The sequence below is a fragment of the Cricetulus griseus genome (assembly GCF_003668045.3).
Source record: "Cricetulus griseus strain 17A/GY chromosome 1 unlocalized genomic scaffold, alternate assembly CriGri-PICRH-1.0 chr1_1, whole genome shotgun sequence".
In the NCBI taxonomy this organism is placed as follows: Eukaryota; Metazoa; Chordata; class Mammalia; order Rodentia; family Cricetidae; genus Cricetulus; species Cricetulus griseus.
In genome coordinates, this window is record NW_023276807.1 from 44,814,069 (window position 1) to 44,834,791 (window position 20,723).

A 20,723-nucleotide genomic window follows, 5' to 3' on the forward strand; every position below is an offset into this window, starting at 1 on the left:
GGAAATGTGAGCAACCTTTGCAAATCACACGGTAGGCAACTAGAGTGCCGAGATTGGAGCCAGTTCTCATTTTATGAAGATGCTTGTGTTCTCAAGCACTGAAAATATTGCTAGTTGTCCCCCATGAAGCATACTACTTTATATTAAAAAGAAGGCAGCTCTGTTTTGTTTCCAAGAATACTGACATTTTTCAGACCATGTCTGTGTAATGTTTTCTTCCATAACAACATTCATCCGTCAGCAAAGGGAAATCTGTCTCTATGAGATGGAAATAATCAGTTCAACTGCCCCACCCCCCACCCTGTTATAAAAATCCCTGGGGACTAATTAAGTATGGCTTCACTTCCTCTCCTCTAGGGGTAACTGCCAAAGGGCCTGAGATTAGTATTGATTCTATTTTCCCAAGGTCAGACTTGACCATACAGTGGTGCTTTCTCTAGATACCATCCATTGTCACTTCTTGTGCAGCTACTTTTCCTTGCTCAAATAGCTGTGATTTAGATGGGCAGAGCAGGGTGGGCCGGGGCCCACCAGTTTTCCTGCTTTGGCCTTGGGCCAATAGGCTCAGGGCTCCTGCATCTCTGAGTAAAAGTGTCAACTTCTTTTACATGGATTTAGACTTTAGAGACAATTTTGGAAATGAGTCCATGCCCCTTTTTGAGTCTTGTTTTCTTTGTGATGCTAAGGATTGAATCCAGGCAATGGTGCATGCTACAAACATTCTTTACCACTGAGCTATATCTGCAGCCCATAGTTTTGCGGGGAGGGGCTCTTGTTGTTTAGGGCAGGCTGGCTTTGAACTCCCTATCCTCCTACCACAGCTTCCTGAATGACAGGATATCATGTGCCCCCCCCTCCACATACACACACTCGAAAACACACACATCTTTGGGACAGGGTCTCACTCTATTAGCTCTGACTGTCCTGGAACTCACTATATAGACAATACTGTCCTCTATATAACTCACATAGATTCCTGCCTTTGACTCCCAAGTACTGGGGATTAAAAGTGTGCACCACTATGCCCTGATCTAGCTAAATGTCTTAAGTTAGATTGCTGGGACTAGCTTTAAAAGCTGGCAAGCATATAAAGTGCACATCAGGCATCTATTCTATGTGTGCTTGATGCACAAGCTTTGAAAACAGCTAATAGAGTACTTGAAGACAAGGACCTAAGTGGTAGATTTTCTAAGCTGAAAGTAGTGGTGCACACCTTTAATCCCAGCACTCCAGAGTCAGGGGCAGGCAGATTTCTGAGTTCAAGGACAGCGAGAACTCCATGACAGAGTGAGACCATGTCTGGCAACTGGCAGCACAGGAAAACTCTACAGCCATTTATTCTCAATCCTGGATGGCCCTCTGCTTTTGCTTTGGCTTTGTTAGTTGTCAGATGAACTGAAAGCAGTGGACTTCTGGCAAAGCAGCAAGGCAGCCAACCAAAGATAGCCAGCACAGGTGGCCCTGTGACTCCTCCATGCTCTGAGAAACCAGGGAAAATTCATAGCCTAAAATTTCGGGGTGAAGTCCTTATCCCCCACCACACATGTATAGTATGGCTGAGCAGATGATGAGCTCCCCCCCCACCCAGAAGCCCCTGATGCAGTGTTTATGTAAGCATCCTTCTAAAAAAGAATTCAGGAGTCTCTCCACCGAATCACTGCTCTCTAAAGAGCCTAGGCCATCGATCTGAACCAAAGCCACTGGTGTGAGTGTGGAGTTTAGCCCAGCTGTTGCACACAGTATTGTAAACAGCAGAAGGTTCCTGCACAGCTGCAGGCTGATGTCACCTTCTGGAGCCTGTCCTGCCCTTTGGTTGTTGGAAGTAACAGTAGTAAACTGTCCGCTCCTCCGTCTGATCTCCTCTCTCTTTCCGGTTCTCCAATCTGTTCCCTCTTCACTGGGCTTGCAGTAGCCAGCAAGGCTGCACACTGTTTAGGCTACTGGTTTTTGTGTGTTTAAACAGAGCAAGCAGCCCTATCCAGTGGTCAATGGGAGAGGATTTCTGTATATCCTATATGATTTTAAACACAGGCATACTACAATTACATATTCAAACTGACAGTAGTCTGATTATAAGCAGATATGTGAAACTCTAAAGCCCTGTGTACCCACAGTAGATGAAGGCTTCTTTAAAATGATGGGGTTCACCAAGATGCTTGTGTACTGTGTGTGCCCAGTCACTTATGTCTGATGTGTTTGGATGAACTTGGTCATATTTGCTTGCTTGTTATTGCTGATGTAAGACATTGTAAAATCAGGATTTCCCACACTAGAAGCTGATCTCTTCATCCACTGGCTACAAAGTACTTTTATAGACTTTTCCCATATAAAGGTCTAATTTGAGGTACACAAGGGGAACCTCATGGAAAGGGTTCCATTGTTCTCATTTTTTACATGTTGGAAATGTAAAAAAAAAAAAAAAAGTCAGTTTGGCAGAAGCTACTATTATTGTTTGCTAGTTAGAGTAACATTAGACATCTTGAATCTTTATCTTCCTTGATAAAGACATTAATGAAAAAGATATGCAAGTGTAAAAAGGGTGTTTTTAGCAATTAAGAAAGCCATTCTTTACTATTTATTAAATCATTGTCTGTGACGGCCCCTGTCATCTGGTTTTCATGCACCATTTTGGCTCTTTCCTCCAGTGCTTCTGCTTTGTGGACTGGTTTGATTGTGATTTTTCTGTCTGTGGTTTTGTTTAAGATAGTCTTGCTATGTAGCCCAGGCTGGCCTGAAACACAAAGATCCTGCTTCAGTCTCCTGGGTGCTGGGACTGCAGGCATGCAACACAGGCCACCACACTTGGCTCTGCTTTGTTTGTTAGTTCCCAAGGCATAGTATGTACTATTCAGATATAGATCAGGTGGGAGCAAAGTTTTCCGTCTTCATAGTAGAATTGTTTTTGTTTTGTTTTGTTTTGTTTTTTGAGACAGGGTTTCTCTGTAGACCAGGCTGGCCTGGAACTCGCAGAGATCTGCCCATCTCTGCCTCCCCAGAGCTGGGATTAAAGGCATGTGCTCCCCACCCTTCATAGTAGAATTTTATGAATGTATTTGTAAGTGACTCTACTTAAAAACCCATTGCAGGAATCAAAACCATAGTATGTCACCTCCCATGCCCACATGCATTAAGATGGACATTGTATATATTTTTCGGCGCACACCTTTAATTCCAGCACTCAGGAGGCAGAGGCAGGCGATCTCTGAGTTTGAGGCCAGCCTCGTCTCCAGAGCGAGTGCCAGGATAGGCTCCAAAAAGCTAACAGAGAAAACCCTGTCTCAAAAACAAAACAAAACAAAACAAAACAAAAAAAACAAAACAAACAACAAAAAAATGAGGTTACTGTAACTGTATCATTTCCCTTCCCTTTCCTTGCTGCAGACCTTTCTATATATCCCCTTCCTTGCATTATATTTTTTTTTATATGTTTTGGTGAGGATGTGGGAAAATGGAATCTTGCCCATTACATTGCAAAGCCACTTAATAAGTAAAAGTGGGATTGGCCACATGAAACAGCAATTCTTCATCCAAATGTAGACATAAGAAAAAATTCAAGCAGGAATCACGCAGCTATTGGTATGCCGGTGCTCATGGCAGCATTGCTCATTGTTCAGTATACGAAGGTGGTGGAAACAGCTTCAGTGCCGTCACTGGATCAGTGTGTGGCGTGTTCACACACTCTGGAGTCTTAGTCAACCTTAAAGGAAAGGCAGTCCTGGCACAAGCTACAGAGTGGATAAAACCTCCAGGGCATCATGCTAAGTGAAATAAGCCCAGTACAAAGACAGGCACTAAGCCGGGCAGTGGTGGCGCACGCCTTTAATCCCAGCACTCGGGAGGCAGAGGCAGGCGGATCTCTGTGAATTCGAGGCCAGCCTGGTCTCCAGAGTGAGTGCCAGGACAGCCTCCAAAGCAATACAGAGAAACCCTGTCTCAAAAAAACAAAACAAACAAAAGATAGACACTGTATGGAATAAGGGGGCTTACCAAGGTGGGAGAGAATGGCAGTCATAATAAATGCATTACGCGTGTGAAATTACAAAGGGGAAAGATTTATCTTGGTTCACAGTTTTGGAGGTCTTAGTCCAGGACCTGCCATCATGGCAGGGAGAGCACACAGTTGAAGAAACTGTTTGCTTCATGGCTGGGAAATTAAATAGAGGAAGGGTCAGCATCCTGATGTCCCTTGCAGGGGTTTACCCCAGGGACCTAAGGTCCACCACCCTGCAAAGGCACCATGGGTCTCTAGCACATGGCCTTTGGTGGACATTTCTTTTTAACTACAGTGTTGGTCACAGGATAAGTGAAATGGCCTTGTGTTTATGCAGTAGTGTGCAAATGTGTGTCTCAGACATTGAGCAAATTTAGAGGTTCTTCCCTTTTATGTCCTTTTCAGTCGATGCTTCAAGCACCTGTGAGAAGCTAGAAAAGGCTAGGAATGACTTACAAACAGCGTATGAAGGATTCATCCAGAAACTAAACCAGCAACACCAGACAGACCGGACTGAACTGGAGAACCAGCTGAAGGAATTCTACATGGTGGAGTATAAGAAGCTTCGAGACATCTACAGCGAGGAGGCAGAAAAGTATAAAACCCAACTGCAAGAGCAGGTCGGTGGCCCACTGGGCTCCTCTGGGCATGGCTGTCTGAGTCCTAGATGCTATCTACAGTCTCAATGAGTTATCCTTTGCCTTTTAATTTTATTGGGGAAAGCTTTTGGGATGCTTATGATGAAGCAATGTTGAGTTAAAGCTGGGAGAAGTAGCCGGGCACAGTAGTACATCCCTATAATCCCAAAACTTGGAAAGCCGAGGTAGAAGAATGAAGGCCTGTAGAATCCTTGCTGCAGAGAAAATTCAACCTGGGTAACTTAGTGAGTCCCTGGCTTGAAATAAAAACCGAAAACAGGGCCAAATATGGCCTCAGTGACACACAAGTGGTGAGTTCCTGGATTCAGCCCCCAGTGTGAAAAAAAAAAAAAAAAATTCCAAACAAAAACCAACGAAGTCTGTAATCCTACCAGTTAGCTACTTTGGAGACGTTGAGGCATCTTAGTAAGACTATCTCAAGATAAAATTTAAATTGAGGGCCAGTGCTCAGAGATGCAGCAAGAACTTGCAAAGCATGTTCAAGTTCAAGGCTCTGGTCATTCCCTAGTAGGACCCAAAAAATTCTTTCTAAAAGAAGGGATAGAAATATCCTCAAAATCAATCCCCTTGGAAGCATCCTGGTGTTCCGCTACTAAACCACTTTTTAGTAACCCATTTTCCCCATTAGTATCATAAACTTTGAATTTTCCTGTTCCCTATTTGATTTTTTTATTTAGTTATATGCATAGTTCTACTATATGCCAAGCATGTGCTAGGAAGGGGCTGAGAGTAGAGCGGTCGGTGTGACAGATGTGGGGCTGGGGTGAACCTGTGAAGTACAGATCCACTCCTTGTGATGAACTCAGCCATTGCAGTCGGTGAAGCCCTGCAGAGCTTGGGCCATCTCCCTGGGGAGGCTGTAGTGGAGCTGGGGGAGGGAGGGCAGCACACAGTGGGTTGTTGTACGCATGTGTTAGACACCCATTGGATGGATGTAAGCATGTGAATGAAATCCCTAGTGTACACTCCTTGATTCTTCTTAGCAGCACTTCCGTTCTTGTTAGTAAATTACTGTTTGTTTGTTCCTTACAGCTTGACAACTTAAATGCTGCCCATGAAACCACTAAGCTGGAAATAGAAGCTAGCCACTCAGAGAAAGTAGAATTGCTGAAGAAAACCTACGAAACTTCCCTTTCAGGCAAGGGTGCCTTTTGCCACACTTCAGTAGAGATGTAATGGAAATGCATCGTGTTTACTAAAACGGAAATGCTTCATAACTCTGCCTCACACAGAACACCCCATGGCATTCGCTTGGCAGGCCTCTTGTTTTCTTTGTGCATTGTTCGGTGCTAGTAGATGCCCTTTTCCCTTAAGGATGCAAATAATGGTTACATGTACATGCCAGGCCTTTAGGAAACAGGATGAACTTCCAAACACTCTAAAGGCCTTTTTGGTGCTGGTGGTCAGTAGTCGTTGCTTCTTTAGGTCCCAGAAAGATCAAGGTGTCAGTTGCTAGCATAGTGCTCAAAATAACCCATACTCGAGTACTCTTACACACCCTGGCTGTGGTACGGCACAGGTGGCATGTGATGGACCAAGGACAAGATATGCTGTTTTGACCTCACCATCGTTGGAAAGCTTGAAGTGAAAAGGAAGAAATGAGAAGGCTTTTTTTTTTTTTTTTTTTTTTTTTTTTTTTACAAAGTTGGCTGTGCCTTGGGGTGTCCACATGAACCAGCTGCAGCCCACAGAGTAGCGGGGGCAGGGGTGGGATGTATGGTTGAATTGGGTGTATGACCTTTAGGGAGGAGACTGTCTCATAAACTGAGTTGCTGCATGGAATCGGAGATGGTAGTAGACAAACGTAGCTGGCTCACATGTACATTTAGTGAATACTGTCTTTTTCCTGCTAGGAATGGGCTTAATTTTAGATTTCTGTTTTCTTCTGGAAGAGCAAATTGAAAGGAAGACAAGGGGCCCCCAGACCAGAAATCAAAAACCTGTCTTTTGAGACCCTACTCAAAATCTCATGCTGAGATTTTCTTGGCCTCTGATAGGCATCAGAGTTTCTGGTCTTTGAACCAGAAATCTCTGTCTTGCCTAGTAAAGCTGTTCTGAGAAGACATTTCTTAATTTATAACTCACATCTTAAAAAATTGAAAGGAACATAGTTTGTACTTCATCAGTTTCCACATGTGGATACATCAGGTTGTAGAGTTGTTATAACCTTAAACTCCTGGGGTGTTATAACCTTAAAAAAACAAAGCACAAAATCAAAGTTCCCTTCTTTCCAGAAATCAAGAAAAGCCATGAAAAGGAAAAGAAGTTGCTTGAGAATCTCCTTAATGAGAAGCAGGAATCACTAGAGGTGAGTGGCTCCCTCCAGGGGCCGTCAGATGGTGTGGGCTATGCCTCTTCATACCTTTGATCCTTTTCTGGTATCTGGTGCTTCATGTGTTACTGTTTGTGTCTTAGAAACAAGTCAATAATCTGAAAAGTGAAAATGATGCTTTAAATGAAAAGCTGAAGTCAGAGGAACAAAAGCGAATATCAAGAGAGAAGGCTAATTCGGTAAGTTGATTATTCCTCTGTTACTACTTGGATTTATTTCTGCTAAGTTGCCATTTTGATTCAATTAATCCTTTAGCAGCTAGAGACATAATTGTGGTTTTAGATCTTCTTCATACTTGCCATGTTTTATTTTAATTGGACAAAACAATTTTGTTCACTGATTTTCTTTTACAATCACCCAAATAATAACACAGATTCAATGAGGTCTGAACAACTTACCAATGGGAAACTGAGCAAAATTCAAAACCAGAAATTCTCTGTATAATAAAAGAGAAACTGCCTTATACACAACCATAAACTTTAGTATTATAGTATATCTGTGACATTGCATGTTAGTCACTGGTAAAAAACATTCCAGAATGTGTTTATTTCCCCGAGAGAGAACCGAGCTCATCAAGTCACTCTCCGTTCCCCAGATGACTCCTGCCCTGAGTAAACCATCATTCTGTTCTTAATTTCCATGGTCTTGCTTGTTCTGAGCATTCCAAATAACCATGTGATACATGCCTTTCCTAATTATCTTCCCTTAGCCTGATGGTGTCAGTTCATCCCCATGGGAGCATATTGATACACAACCTTTCTTTTTATGGATGGGGAACATACATGCTTACATGTAGGCAAGCACTCATCCACATAAAGTAGTTTTTAGAAATTGACGGGATTATACTATTTGCCTCAAGTGAATATGAGATTTATCTAAGGTCTCCCACCAGCCCTATTGAAAAGAACCATGTGGAATTTTACTTTTGAATAACCTGGAATTGAAGATGGATGTTTGGTCTTTGGTTTGACCCTTCCGGGTCTGGGACCCCTCCCAGCCTTTACAAAGCAGGTCATTTGACCCACAGACACATTTCCTCCTCTTGTGAAGTAAAGACTGTAAGGAGTGGGGTCAAGGGGATGCAAGTCCCTGATTCTCCCCCAGGGCTCCTCCAGAATGGAGCTACTACCCCATGTAAACCCCTGAGTCTTGTCTGAGAAATTCTGATTTCACATCCGGCCAATAGGTCAGCTACAGCCAGTTTGTATCAAAATGTCAGATGTTGAGTTGAATTTCCATCATGAGGTATGCGGGTGCCCAGCACTGGTGGTATCACAAGTGTCAGTTTGGGAGACTGCATCTTCTGTGGTAGTGTTATGGCTGCCCTAGAGGTGTGACCAAGCAAAAGTAACCACAAGGAAAACCCAAGGTCTCAGGACACTATCTTTGTATGGTGTTTTCCAGAGCCCTGCATATGGTACTGTCTTTGCCTGTGTTTCTCCTTCAGAGACTGACTTTGCTTAGAGAAAACTACTGTAGCCTTTTCTCCCTTCAGAGAGCCTCAGGTTAGGACTGGAGGGAGCCCCATCTCTCTCCAGAGCTGTTTTTATGTTGTAAGCAATGCTTTTCTTGTTTCTAATAGATTTGTTGAACATAGTATCTTTTGCTATTAAATGACTAAGGAAAAAGTAAAATGTTGTCAATATTATGATCAAAGTCTTTGAGGTCAAAATGATCTTAACTCTTCTTTTTCATTCCTTTGAAACTGCTGTAAGAAGTGAAGCCAGGCGTGGTGGCGCATCCCTGTAATTCTGCCACTGGGGAGGTTAAGACAAGAGGAAGGCTACAAGTTAAAGGCCAGACTGGGCTACAGAATGAGACCTTGTCTCAAACAGACAATAAAAGGAAAGAAACATACATTAAACTGGCATGGGTGGTGTATGTTTGTAATCCCAGCAATGGGAAGCAGAGGCAGGAGGATTACTGAATAAATGCCAAGTCAATCTAGGTTTCATAGCATAACCTTGCCTGTGTCAACAAAAGGGGGGTGGGGGCAAAAGGAAGCCAGCACTTATTACTCTCAAGTCTAAGCAGGATTCAGTACATCAAGAGGTCAGATTGTGTACTATGAGAAATAAGTCAGAGCAATTATCTTTGTGTGTTTTCTCCAGAAAAATCCTCAGGTCATGTATCTGGAGCAAGAGCTAGAAAGTCTGAAAGCCGTGTTAGAGATCAAGAACGAGAAGCTGCATCAGCAGGACATGAAGCTGATGACGATGGAGAGGCTGGTATGTCTCCTCCAGGATGGTGGATTGAGTGCATCACCCCCAGTGTGTGTGTGGTGGTGGGGGTGCCTGGGAGCTAGGGACTCGGAGCTTATGGCTTTAGAGTTATGCACTATGCAGCCGAGCTAACCTGTACTTAACGATATGGGGAAAACACACAAAGGGTCAGAGTTGCATCTTCCTTTTGAGAGCTAATACAAGCTGATTCATTGCTGCCTCCTAGAACACTTATCACAAACAAATCAGCCTCACATTTCATAGTTTTTTGAATCTTCACTGACCTAATACAAAATTTTAGTTACTCTAAAACCAGTATATTAATGCACCCATCCACTCTGGACAGGAGGGATGTTGGCACAATATAATCTAGTAGAATTCCTTATCTTTTTAAGAATTAGAATATGATAAAAAAGAATTACGTGTTGATAGGATTAGCCCAACTGGAAAACAGCAAGCACTGTTGAAAACCATGATCGGAATTTGAACTTCTCAACTGTGTTTGAAGGGAGTGCCTTGTGTGTACTGTCCGCCTTGGGCCAGCCTTGAGACACAGGGTGTGTTAGCCAGGACACAACTGAGCTGGGAGAGTTTGTCAAAATAGCTTAAGTGACCCTGGATGACCCCCAAACTGCCTGTCAGCCACCTAGCCACCCACCCAGTGCTTCCTCTCCTCCTCCCAGCTGTGGGTAGCTCATCACTCCATGAAGAAATGTCTCTTTCAAACCTAGACCAGCATGGACAATTGGGAGCCTAGAGGTCACTCTTAACTGGCTTTTGTTTGGAGTTTGGGGATTTTGGCTTAGTTTGGGGTCTTATTTCCTAGAGATAATTAACGGCTTTTTCAAGGAAGCAATTCCTCCATGAGCTTATGGGCACTACCTCACCTTGTCAGGGAATGTGATAGGTAGTGTGGGGGAGGCTTTTTTTTTTCTTTTTAATCCACAATGGCGTTTTGATTGGCCATAATGAAGAATGAAATTATGTCATTTGCAGAAATAATTGATGGAACTGGAGATGATCACGTTGAGTGAAATAAGCCAGACCCCGACAGACAAAACACTCTATATTCTCTCATGTGGAGCCTAGATGAACCTAGGGGGCCATATTGAAAGAGAATGAGGACGAGCAAGGGGAGAAAGGAATAGAGTACTGGAGAGTAAATATGGTCAAAGTACATGAGTCACTTGAATAAAATGCTGTTACGAAGCTCATTCCTGTGTACAGTGACTATGCGCTAATAATTTCTAAGGGAAAAGACATATGTAGTGGCCAAAGGGCAGGGATGGGGGGTGGAACTATCCATTTTTAGCAGTCAGGCATGAGCGTTTTCATAGATTCCCTGCACTCACTGTGCAGCAGACTCCTAAAACCTAGTGTCATGGTCAGGTTGGTCATTGCTGTTTGGGACTGCTTGGCCCATTACTGTGGTCAGCTTGTGGCTCAGCTGGGACTGAAGGGTCACAAGGAGCTGACTCCCAGGCTGATGCTTGGCAGGTCAGTGGGTTCTGAGGTCCCTGGAATTAGGTGTCTTCACAGGGATGATTGAGGTGTTTTCTCTTTGTGGGCATTCACTCCCATGGAGGCATGTGAGGCAGCATGGGTAGCGAATCTGATACTAAAGTACTGTCAACGACCTTCCCGTCGGTAATGACCTGTCAACCCCAAAGCTCTGAGACAAAGGTGTGCAGGTGAGAGCTCACTATAGTTGATTGAGTGCAGTCACAGTAAAGCCCCTCCCCCTTCCCCCATGATTCAACTGCTTCAGTTGATGACAGCAACTGGAGTGTAGATCAGGCCTTTAACAACTTCGCCACTGTTCCCTGTGAATGGGACCTGAACTGCTCTCTGCAGTTCTGATATTCATGATTGTATATGTTTCACAATTGCTCTCTTGCCCACCTTTAAAGCATAACATCTCCCAAGCCACTAAGGAGTTCCCCGAACTGACACTTCATGTCCAGCCCAGTTGTAGTTTGTGAGTATACAGCCCATCTATCATGGAGGGGTCAGAATGGTAGCAGATGTGTACAGCTGGGACTTATCACTTCTGCCCATCTTGGAGGCACCAGAAGTACAGGAAGTGGCTTTTTCTTTTTCCTTTTCAAGGAATTCAGGAAACTCCTAGTTGTTGATGGGCCCAACCCAGTACACATATCACATGTTGGCAAAGGTCATCCTGTGGCACCTGCACAGCAGGCAGGCAGTGATGACTCAGGAGACGCTGTTAATAAGTTGTTGCTCCATCTTCCATTCATGCTTCTGAACTTATCAGATCTCAGGTGGTAAAAGTCTCTGCTATAAAAGTACACATGTATTTTAATTTCTATTGAGCCATGATATTTGTTTTATGCCCTGACCCAGAGGCATTACAACAGAAGTCAGAGGCACACTGTTGTTTAGACAGGAGGATAGGTTGCTATGACAATGTGCACACTCAGTGCCACTGCCATGTCATGTACGTAGGAGTTCCGGGCCTTTAACGAGGTTAGAACACTTAATATCTTAGGGCCCTCCAAAGGAACAGAGTTGAGGCGATAAACATTAGAGGAGAATTTGCTAGATTGGCTTACATGATGAGCTCAGAGTAGTCCCGAATGGCTGCTGGGGAGCCTGAGAACCTGGTAATTGTTCAACCCACAAGGCCAGGTGCCTCTGCAATTCCAACCTGGTGCCAAAGGCCGATGAGATTCCTGGAGAGCCTTGGGTCATCAGTCCATGGTGGAAGCCTGAAGAAGCTGCCTCTAATATCAGAGACAGAATCAATGGCAGCAGCAAGGTAGATAAAACTCCCAGTGAGAATGAGGGCCAAACAAGTGCAAAACTGCTTCTCCTATGTCCTTCTGCTACCCACATTAGGCAATCAGGCCAATTCCCCAGAGGCATGCCCACAGGCCAGCCTGATTTAGACTGTCCTTCATCAAGGCTTTCTCCCAGATATTTCTAGTTGGCAAACTAGCCATCACACTTAGTATGAGGACAGACAATAGACATTGCTTAAGAAAGCTTTGCTTTGAGAGCTAGCTCTGCCAGTAATTAGCTGTGACATTGAAGGTCAAGTTTTTACTTGTATATAAAACAAAGCATTGGTAGAATATTGTCAGTCAGTGGCCGCTGTTTTTAATTCCAAGTCATCCCAGTTTGTGGTTTTATCTTGAATGCTTTATTCTAAACATTTCAAGATGTTTCTCCCGCCTCCCCCAGCCCTTTATTCTGTAGATGTTTTTCTAGTAAGTTATTTCACCTGACTGGCTTGTCACAAACATTTTCTGCACATGAGAATGTCTTAAAATCAAGACTTCACCTAGAAACTGTAACCCAAGCAGCTGAGCCACCGTAAGCTGCCATAGCAGGGATCTGGGGTTAATTCTGGCCCCAAGTTAACGTGGGAGGTGTGACGTCACCCCCTAAACAAGTAATAAACCATATCTTCGGACAGTGAGTTGGGATGGAATTAGCTCACCACCATGTTGTTCAGTGATTAAATGCCTTTGTGGGTCTTAAGCTTTAATCCCTCAACTGGATTTGTGAAAGTGAAGGCTGGGGAGACCTGCAGGACAAAAGTGCCCCTTGCCCTGTGCTGGGAGGTCTTCTGTCCTTATTTCCCCTGATGTGCTGCATCAGTTTGCCACTACGGTCCCCCTCACTCCATCTTGTGACAATATCCTGTATCAGGAGTATGCCTTAAGAGAATTTATTTGTTCATTTGTTTATGACTACAAACCTTGTTTACACCAAGGTGGACAAGAACACAGCGTTGGTTGACAAACTGAAGCGATTCCAGCAGGAAAACGAGGAATTAAAAGCTCGAATGGACAAACACATGACAATTTCAAGGTAAAACTACCAGAGTTTATTTTTCTGTCTCATCCTTGAACATTAGCTGTTCCTTTCTAGATATGTTCCACTGGCTACCCTTCCAGGCACTGAGAAAAGCAGACAGAGGCACGAATGTCCCTTTGAAAGTAGTTCATGCTTCTACCAAAGTGGCCAACCTGGAGCTCACTAACTGTAATGACACTGTCAGAAGAATCGATCACAGATGTGAACAGAAAACGAGCCAAAGCCTTGTGCAACTGCCCCACTGCCTTCTGGGAAATTGTTCAAAAACTAGAGCTGCCCATTATTGCTAATAGGATTATTTATTTGGGTCAGGCTTGATAACTGAGCCAAAGGCCTCACACATGTTAGGCGGGCCCTCTACAACCCAGCTATTTGCCTCCCTATAGTATTTGGGTCTGTTGGCTTTACAAATCTATGACCCCAGGAAAGATCCTGTTTTTTTCTCCCAGAGTACACTTCTTGTACTTTCATATTTAATCAGGAAGAGTAACTTTTTTGAGTTGGATTCCACATAGTCTTTGGGTTTTCTGTTCAAGGCAACTTTCCATAGAGCAGGCAGCACTGCAGGAGTCCCTGGAGAAGGAGTCCACGGTCAACAAGAGACTATCCATGGAGAACGAGGAGCTGCTGTGGAAGCTGCACAATGGGGACCTCTGCAGCCTCACAAGATCCCCCACGTCCTCGGCCATTCCTTTCCAGTCCCCCAGGAATTCTGGTTCTTTCTCCAGCCCCAGCATCTCACCCAGATGACACTCCCGGAACGAGGGAGAGTCTCTGAAGGCACTGAGGTGTGGTTCTGCAGGACTGACCCTCTCATGGGAACAAGAGCTGAATTAGCTTTCTGGAATTTCCACAGGATAACTGGAAAGCAGCCACCACCGTATCGGCTACTTACGAGTCAGGAGTTCCGGAGGAAGGCTTTTGACTTGGTCCAGAAGCCTCCTCCAAAAAATAGATTCTGGAATTGATGTGGACATAGTTGCACAGAGCACTTAAGGAATGAGGGAACCTTGTTCTTTTGCCTTCCTTCACCTAACCATAAGGGGAAACTCTCAGGGCCCTATTAAGATAAAGATTTATAACCTTTATAATATTCTTCACCAGAGACACCTTCTTGTGATTTTTTTTTTTTTATTTCAGTCTCACTATGGGCAGGGGTGTGTGTGTGTGAATAAAATGGGTGTACTAGTGTGTCATGTCATGTACTAGTGTGCCCTCTCTTCTGTGTATTAAGTCAACAGCTGAATGTAGCTGGTTCTGTATTAAGTTATAGTCAGTGTACATGTGTCAATAAAAGCCATAGAAGAGAAAGCAATAGTTGCTTGAATTATTACCAACTCCTCTGGGCACTGTGTGACATGGCAGGGCGAGGGTGTGACAGGAGAATCCTTTTGATTTGTTTTCTGTACATTTGTTATCTTTTCAGTGTTCAGTTTTCTCAGTTGATACATTTGACTTTTTCTTTTCCTGTAGACTTTTATGAGCCTAATAGTTGTACTCCGATCCATTTTCTCAGGCTGTGCGCTAATTTTTCTAAACACAAATCTGTATGAATAAGGAAGTAGTACCAGGGGTTGTTTCTGCTTCGTTTTCACCTTGAATCTGAGCTGTCTTCATAGAGGTCAACCTTCATCTTCTCTCCCCATTGTCTCCATCTGCCTCTCCTCCCTCCCTCTAGAGCCACAGCAGCAAACCTTCTACCTCTTTCCTCATAGAGTGCTGTTCCAGAGCCAGCTTGTCTTAGAGGTGCTGAACCAATAAGCTAACATCTGGATCTGGGAGAACAAATTTTGGAAACCCGTAGGGAAGTCAGGAAAGATGTCCTTCAGCATGTACTAGTGGCCAGCAGCACCCTGTTAGCCAACAGTTGGTGTTTAATAGGACAAGAGTCTGGGCAGTGATGCTGACTTTAGGGCCAGCATTCCTCCTGTCATTGAAATGTAACAGGGCAGCCAAAGAGTGAGAAATGTAGTTTAAGCAACTCCTTCACATCACATTTGAATTCCTTTCCAAAATTTCAGTTACCACCTTCCCCCCATTTGATTTCCTGCCCTCCTCCATACCATTTCGGTGTCTGGGAAGTCAGTCTTGCAGCAATTAAAATGCCTTCAGGGGCTAAAAGACAAGAGAGAAGATAGGAAACAAAATGGAGAGCTTTTAAGGTTTTTTTTAAAAAAACGTTCTCTGTATGATACAAAACTGTTGACACATCGTAAAATGTGGATGTGTGAACAAGTGTAGTTTATAGTGATGCAAAGTGTATTTTACTTTGATCAAATAAATAATGCTAAAATATTCAATAGAAGAACGGCAGCTTCTGACATACTTTACTCTTCAAAGCCCCAAGGTTGTGTTATATACCCCCTTCTCCACACTCATTAGTGAAGACTCGTCCCTACGCTATTGTACTGGATTCCCAACGGAACACCCATGTTCGTTGTGGGCTAAATTGGCTCAAAGAGCTTGAGTTTAAGGTTAAGCTTTTCAAAATTCAGGTCCTGAATTTTGGCTAGTTTAAACAATTTCAACTGTATGGCATAAGAAAACTGGAACAGCTGTGGTTGTAAGTTCTATTTGAGGACAGATCTAGCCAAAGTTGAACCTTAACCTGTTCATCTATGTTATGTTAAAGGAATTTAAAATTAGTACCTTCGGTGTGGCAATGTTATGTAAAAATGTGATTTTTGATACCTTTATAAATTAATGCACATTAGCTTTGATAAAGTGACATGTCTAAGCCTTTGAAATCTCGAGTTGTTACTTGTGAGTAAGCAGTTGAACATGAGGGAGTAACACAGATTGCTGTCATGTCCTTCTGGGTGCACACACTAAAGGAACAACAAACGGCCCCTTTTCTTTTTATAAAATCTTGCTCATTTAATAGAAATGGTTATACAAAGTTGACATGTTTTCTTGGTATAAAAATTAGAAACATGGCTGTAAGTAATCAAAATACACTTTCTGTTGATTTGGATGTTTGACCCACAGGCAGAGGTTGGTCCTTGGTATCTGCTTCCCACAAAGCACTTAAAAAAAAAAAAAAGTACCTTGATGGCTGCCCATCAGTTCACTGTCTTCATTTTGCAAGTCAGGAAAACTCAACAGTGGTAGCCACTGTAGTCTGTCCTCGGAGATTCTGAGCCGTGCATATATAATATCCTGCATCAATGGTCTCAAAGTCTTCAATGGTAATGACACTCTGGGAGATTCTTGTGGTGTGCCCCAGTCCTCTGTTGATCAGTCTCCAGGTGTCTTGAATGGCCACGGGCCTTTCGTCCTGTTTAAAGATGGCACACAGACTAAAGCCAGAGGGACAAGCTGCTTCTCTCAGCTCCCATCCATCCGGCCCGTTCTTGGATACAAAGTGCATGCTCACTGAAGACTAGTTTGCATGCTGAGCTTAAAGGCTCTTTTTTCCCTCTCTATAATCTTTCAAAGGCTGCATTTTTTTTTCCAAGTGGGAGACTTGAACTTCAGGATGCTGTTTTATGATTTGTTCTACTCTTTATACAAGTGAAATGGATTATCTTGGACCTCTAAGGGGAACTAGTCTTAAGCAGAATTTTTTCCATTGTACCATCCTCATGATGCCAACTTTCACTGTCAAGTGGTTCTTATTCGTGGAATTTAAGCTCCCTGTGGCTCTGATTTGGGAGAGGCAGGAATGTAACTAGGCTAATGTTCCTTGAGACTACAGAGGGAGGCAAACTGTACCAAGGAAGGGTAAGATAATGCCCGAGACAGTGTGAGTGCTTAGTCTAGAGGAGCATCACCTTTAAGGTCAGTTTCAGGCAGTTACAGTGAGAACAGTGTTTTCTAAATTCACTCAGTAGGTAATTATAATATTAATACTTTCTTCTCTTAAGAAAATAGCAGCAGCATAAAAGGTCATTCTATTGAAAAGCAAGAATGCTATGTGTAATAATGTAATTAAAACAACAACAAACCTAGCATCAGGATGCTGGGAAGTAATGCTCTCTGGGGATCATTTTTCACTGAGCACTGGCTGCCTAGTGTAGCTTGGGAAATGCCATCTCTGGCAACAAAGCTGGCAGAGGCTAAGGACACTGTACTTTCTTTTATAGAAGTCTATTTCTAAATGATGGTGGCCTCACCACACCTTGCGGACAGGGTCTGAGCTTATATGCCCACTTGGAGAATGTCTACTCAAAGCTTTTTCCAGGCCTTGTGTGAGGACACAGCCTTCTTTCGCCTCCCTTTCTCCCACCCACGACTTGGAAGCATTGTACATTATGAACCTAGAAGACGAGAGTGAAGACTGAAGTTCAGAAGTAGTCTGTCTCTTTCATGCCAAAATCAGATATAAAGGCATCTTGAGTAAATTACATCATAGAGCCATCTACTGCCCCCCCCCCACTTTTCTGGAAAACAGTGTATTTTGAAGTAGACTGAAACATCTTAGACAAGCATTCGCTGGCTCCCACATGGTCATAACCCTTGAACTTAAAACTAAAGGTGCTGGCGGAGGCTAGAGTGTGGCACTCACCTTCTGCCCAGGAAAGATCCACCTGAATTCTACCTCAACGTCAGGCTCCCCTAGGACAGTACAGAGCACACTGATGTCATCACCGCCATTCACTTTGTTGGAGGAGGCCAAGATGGTGGTTGACGGAGGGCCACTGGGAACTGGGGGCAAGTGTGAAGAATGATAAGATCCATAACTCTTGGTAAAGACATACATTCTTTGTCTTTATGGAGAGAGAAAACCAGTCTATTCTAGAGCTTCATGAGGTTAACACACATGCCCCTTAGATTGCTCTAGAAGCTGCCTCTAGGCCTCTCTATGTTGGTAGTCCAGAAGGGGATAGTCATCCTGAATCCAAACTCTCTACCCTCCATATTTGTGAACAGAGAAGGAGCTAACAAATTGACCAGGATCACATGAAAGATATGAAAAGTTTGTGGGTAGGTGGGGGTAAGGGGTGGAGAGATGGCTCAGAGGTTAAGATCACTGGCTGCACCTCCAAATGTCCTGAGTTCAATTCTTAACAACATGGTGACTCACAACCATCTATAAACGAGAACCAGTTCCCTCTTCTGGCATGAAGGCAGAACACTGTATACAGAATACATTCTTTTACAAGGTGTAAAAGGGAAACAATTTGGGGAAAGAGTAAGTGAAGGCAGCCTGGCTGGGTAAAGATGGGCAGATATGTGATGCCCATCCTCAGAAGAGGTCCAAATATCCCAATGAGGAAAAATGTTTGCAGTACCCTTACATCACATATTAGAAACTTTTCTTTATGGTCCAGCCACTCAATGGGTAATTCTGATAGCAACCTTGAGCAAAGAGATGTGCACCACCATGGTGCCGTCCTCAAGGTGGGGCGTGGATGATAGATATTTGGCTAAAGCAAAGGTCTGATAAGTACTAAGGGAGACTGGGGATACAAGGGACTTGCTGATCAAACACAGAGGTAGAATGAGGGAAGGATTTGGAGTGGGGAATAGAGGGGATGGATCAAAGGAGCAGAACCCTCTAGAAATACCATAGAGAAGCCTGTAGAATAACATCCTGGACTTTGTATTTCTCTCCCACCCAGCAGGCAGACTTACCTTCTACATAGAGCAGCTGATACTTGACGGAGATCTGTGACTTGCCCCCAGCTTCTGCTTTGCAGTAGACCACACCCTGGTGATCAGAATGAGGCTGAAGGTATACAAAGCCTCTCTTCATGTCATAAATTATATCTGTTCCATTGACAGGGATTTCTTTGGCAGGAAACTCTCTGTGGAGCGTGACTTTGGCTGATAGCACTGTTACTCGACAAGGGACCACAGCCTGTCTGTCCGGGTTCAGGTAGACAACATCAAAGTAACTGGGAGAAGGTACAAACAGCTCTCCTTTCTCTGCAGAGACACACAGGCTTAATGACTCAAAAGAAACACAGTGATGTTGCCTCAAAGATTCTTAACACACACACAGATGAGATGATTCTAACACTGCACACCACACACTGGGTCTCTAAGAGAAACTGGGTTGAAAAATGGGTAGGGAATTGCTTTGCATCCTGCTATAATTTAGATGTCGACTGTCCCCTAGAGGTCCTTGAGTTAAAGACTTGACTATTGGAAGTTCCGGGGGCAGAGGGACTTGGTAAAAGGGCTTTAGGTCAGTAGGGATGTACTCTTGAAAGTACTTATAAGGCATCAGCCTTTTCTCTCTGCCTGATGCCTGATGATGTCACCTGTCTCAACATAGAATGGAAGGCATGAGGTCAATTGATTATGGACATGGAATGTTCCAAAATGTTCTTATAATAAATTGACTTAATGATAAACGGGCTGAGAAAGAAATCAGAGAAACATCACCCTTCACAATAGCCACAAACAAAAATCTTGGGGTAACACTAACCAAACAAGTGAAAGACCTGATGACAAGAACTTTAAGACTTTGGAGAAATCTCCCATGCTCATGGATCTGTAGGATTAACAACATAGTAAAAATGGTAATCTTACAAAGGCAATCTACAGATTCAATGCATCAAAATCTGAACACAATTCTTTGAGGACCTCGAAAGAAAAATACTCAACTTCATAAGGAAAAACAAAAGACCCGGGATAGCTAAACCAATCCTGTACAATAAGTAAGCTCTGACTTCAAGCTGTACTATAGAGTTATAGTAACAAAAACAGCTTGGTGTTGGCATAAAAAAGACAAGTGAATCAGTGGAATTCAATCGAAGACCCTGACATAAATCCAATGGGGTAAAAAAAGTACCTTTAACAAATGGTTAACAGAATGTTGGCATGTAGAAGAATGCCATACCTATCCCATGTACAAAAGTCCAAGCGAATCAAAGACCTCAACATAAATCTAGTTACAATGAAACTGTAATAGTGAACATAGGAAGTAGCCTTGAATGCCTTGACACAGGAGACTACTTCCTGAATATTATACCAATAGCATAGCCCCTGGGATCGACAATAAATGGGACCTCCTGAAACTGGAAAGCTTCTGTAAGGCAAAGGGCACTCTCAATAAGACAAAATGGCAGCCTACAGACTGAGAAAAGATCACCAACCTCTCATCTGACAGAGGGCTGATCTCCAAACTGTATAAAGAACTCAAGAAACTAGATATCAGCAAGCCAAATAATCAATTTAAAAAAACAGGGTGAAGTATTTCCGATGCTGTGAGTTAATGCCCTTACAATCTGTAGGAATCATTTGGACTCTGGTAGTTTAGAAGCCTTGTTAAGGAGTTCTGTTTGAAGGGGCACATACCTACGCATCAACAGAAAATTTCATTGAATTGGAAGCTAAGAAGGATGACTGCTTACATAGGTGCTTCCTGCCAGTAATCTGGTAAGGAGCTCCCCTTATTGATTGGGGTAACTGACTTGATCAGAAGAAGTTGGGGAAGATTGGGACATGTGTTGAAGAGGATGTGGAGAAAGGAGAACACTCCTCCACAGCTGGTGGGAGTGCAAACTTGTACTGACATTTTGGAAATCAGTATGGAGGTTTCTAAGAAAAATTGAGAAATCAATCTACCTCAGTCTTGGGCATATACCCAATGGATATTTAATCACACCACAAGGACACTTGCTCAACTATGTTCATAGCAGCATTGTTTGTAATAGCCAGAACCTGGGAACAGCCGAGATGCCCCTCAACTGAAAATAGATAAGGAAAATGTGGTACATTTACAC

General features: G+C 43.4%; 2 protein-coding genes across 6 annotated transcripts in view; one reads left to right on the forward strand and one right to left on the reverse strand.

Moving 5' to 3' along the window:
* Mtus1 (microtubule associated scaffold protein 1) overlaps window positions 1-15,794 on the forward strand; it is a 143,254-nt gene extending 127,460 nt beyond the window's left edge. For 4 of the 5 annotated variants that reach the window (XM_035452665.1, XM_027391196.2, XM_027391195.2 and 1 more), the window contains 7 exons: window positions 4,397-4,611; window positions 5,683-5,788; window positions 6,885-6,958; window positions 7,066-7,161; window positions 9,094-9,210; window positions 12,944-13,041; window positions 13,584-13,797. In XM_035452665.1, the coding sequence (XP_035308556.1) occupies window positions 4,397-4,611; window positions 5,683-5,788; window positions 6,885-6,958; window positions 7,066-7,161; window positions 9,094-9,210; window positions 12,944-13,041; window positions 13,584-13,797 (920 nt within the window). Of the gene's footprint in view, window positions 1-4,396; window positions 4,612-5,682; window positions 5,789-6,884; window positions 6,959-7,065; window positions 7,162-9,093; window positions 9,211-12,943; window positions 13,042-13,583 lie in introns of all 5 variants that reach the window. The other variant, XM_027391193.2, reaches the window with a different exon arrangement.
* A 259-nt stretch (window positions 15,795-16,053) lies between these two features.
* Window positions 16,054-20,723, reverse strand: part of Pdgfrl (platelet derived growth factor receptor like) — a 35,638-nt gene continuing 30,968 nt past the window's right edge. The window contains exons 4-6 of the mRNA XM_035453003.1: window positions 18,625-18,918; window positions 17,555-17,694; window positions 16,054-16,324 (exon numbers count right to left, since the gene is read on the reverse strand). Coding sequence (XP_035308894.1) covers window positions 16,136-16,324; window positions 17,555-17,694; window positions 18,625-18,918 — 623 coding nt within the window. The 3' untranslated portion in view covers window positions 16,054-16,135. The remainder of the gene's footprint in view (window positions 16,325-17,554; window positions 17,695-18,624; window positions 18,919-20,723) is intronic.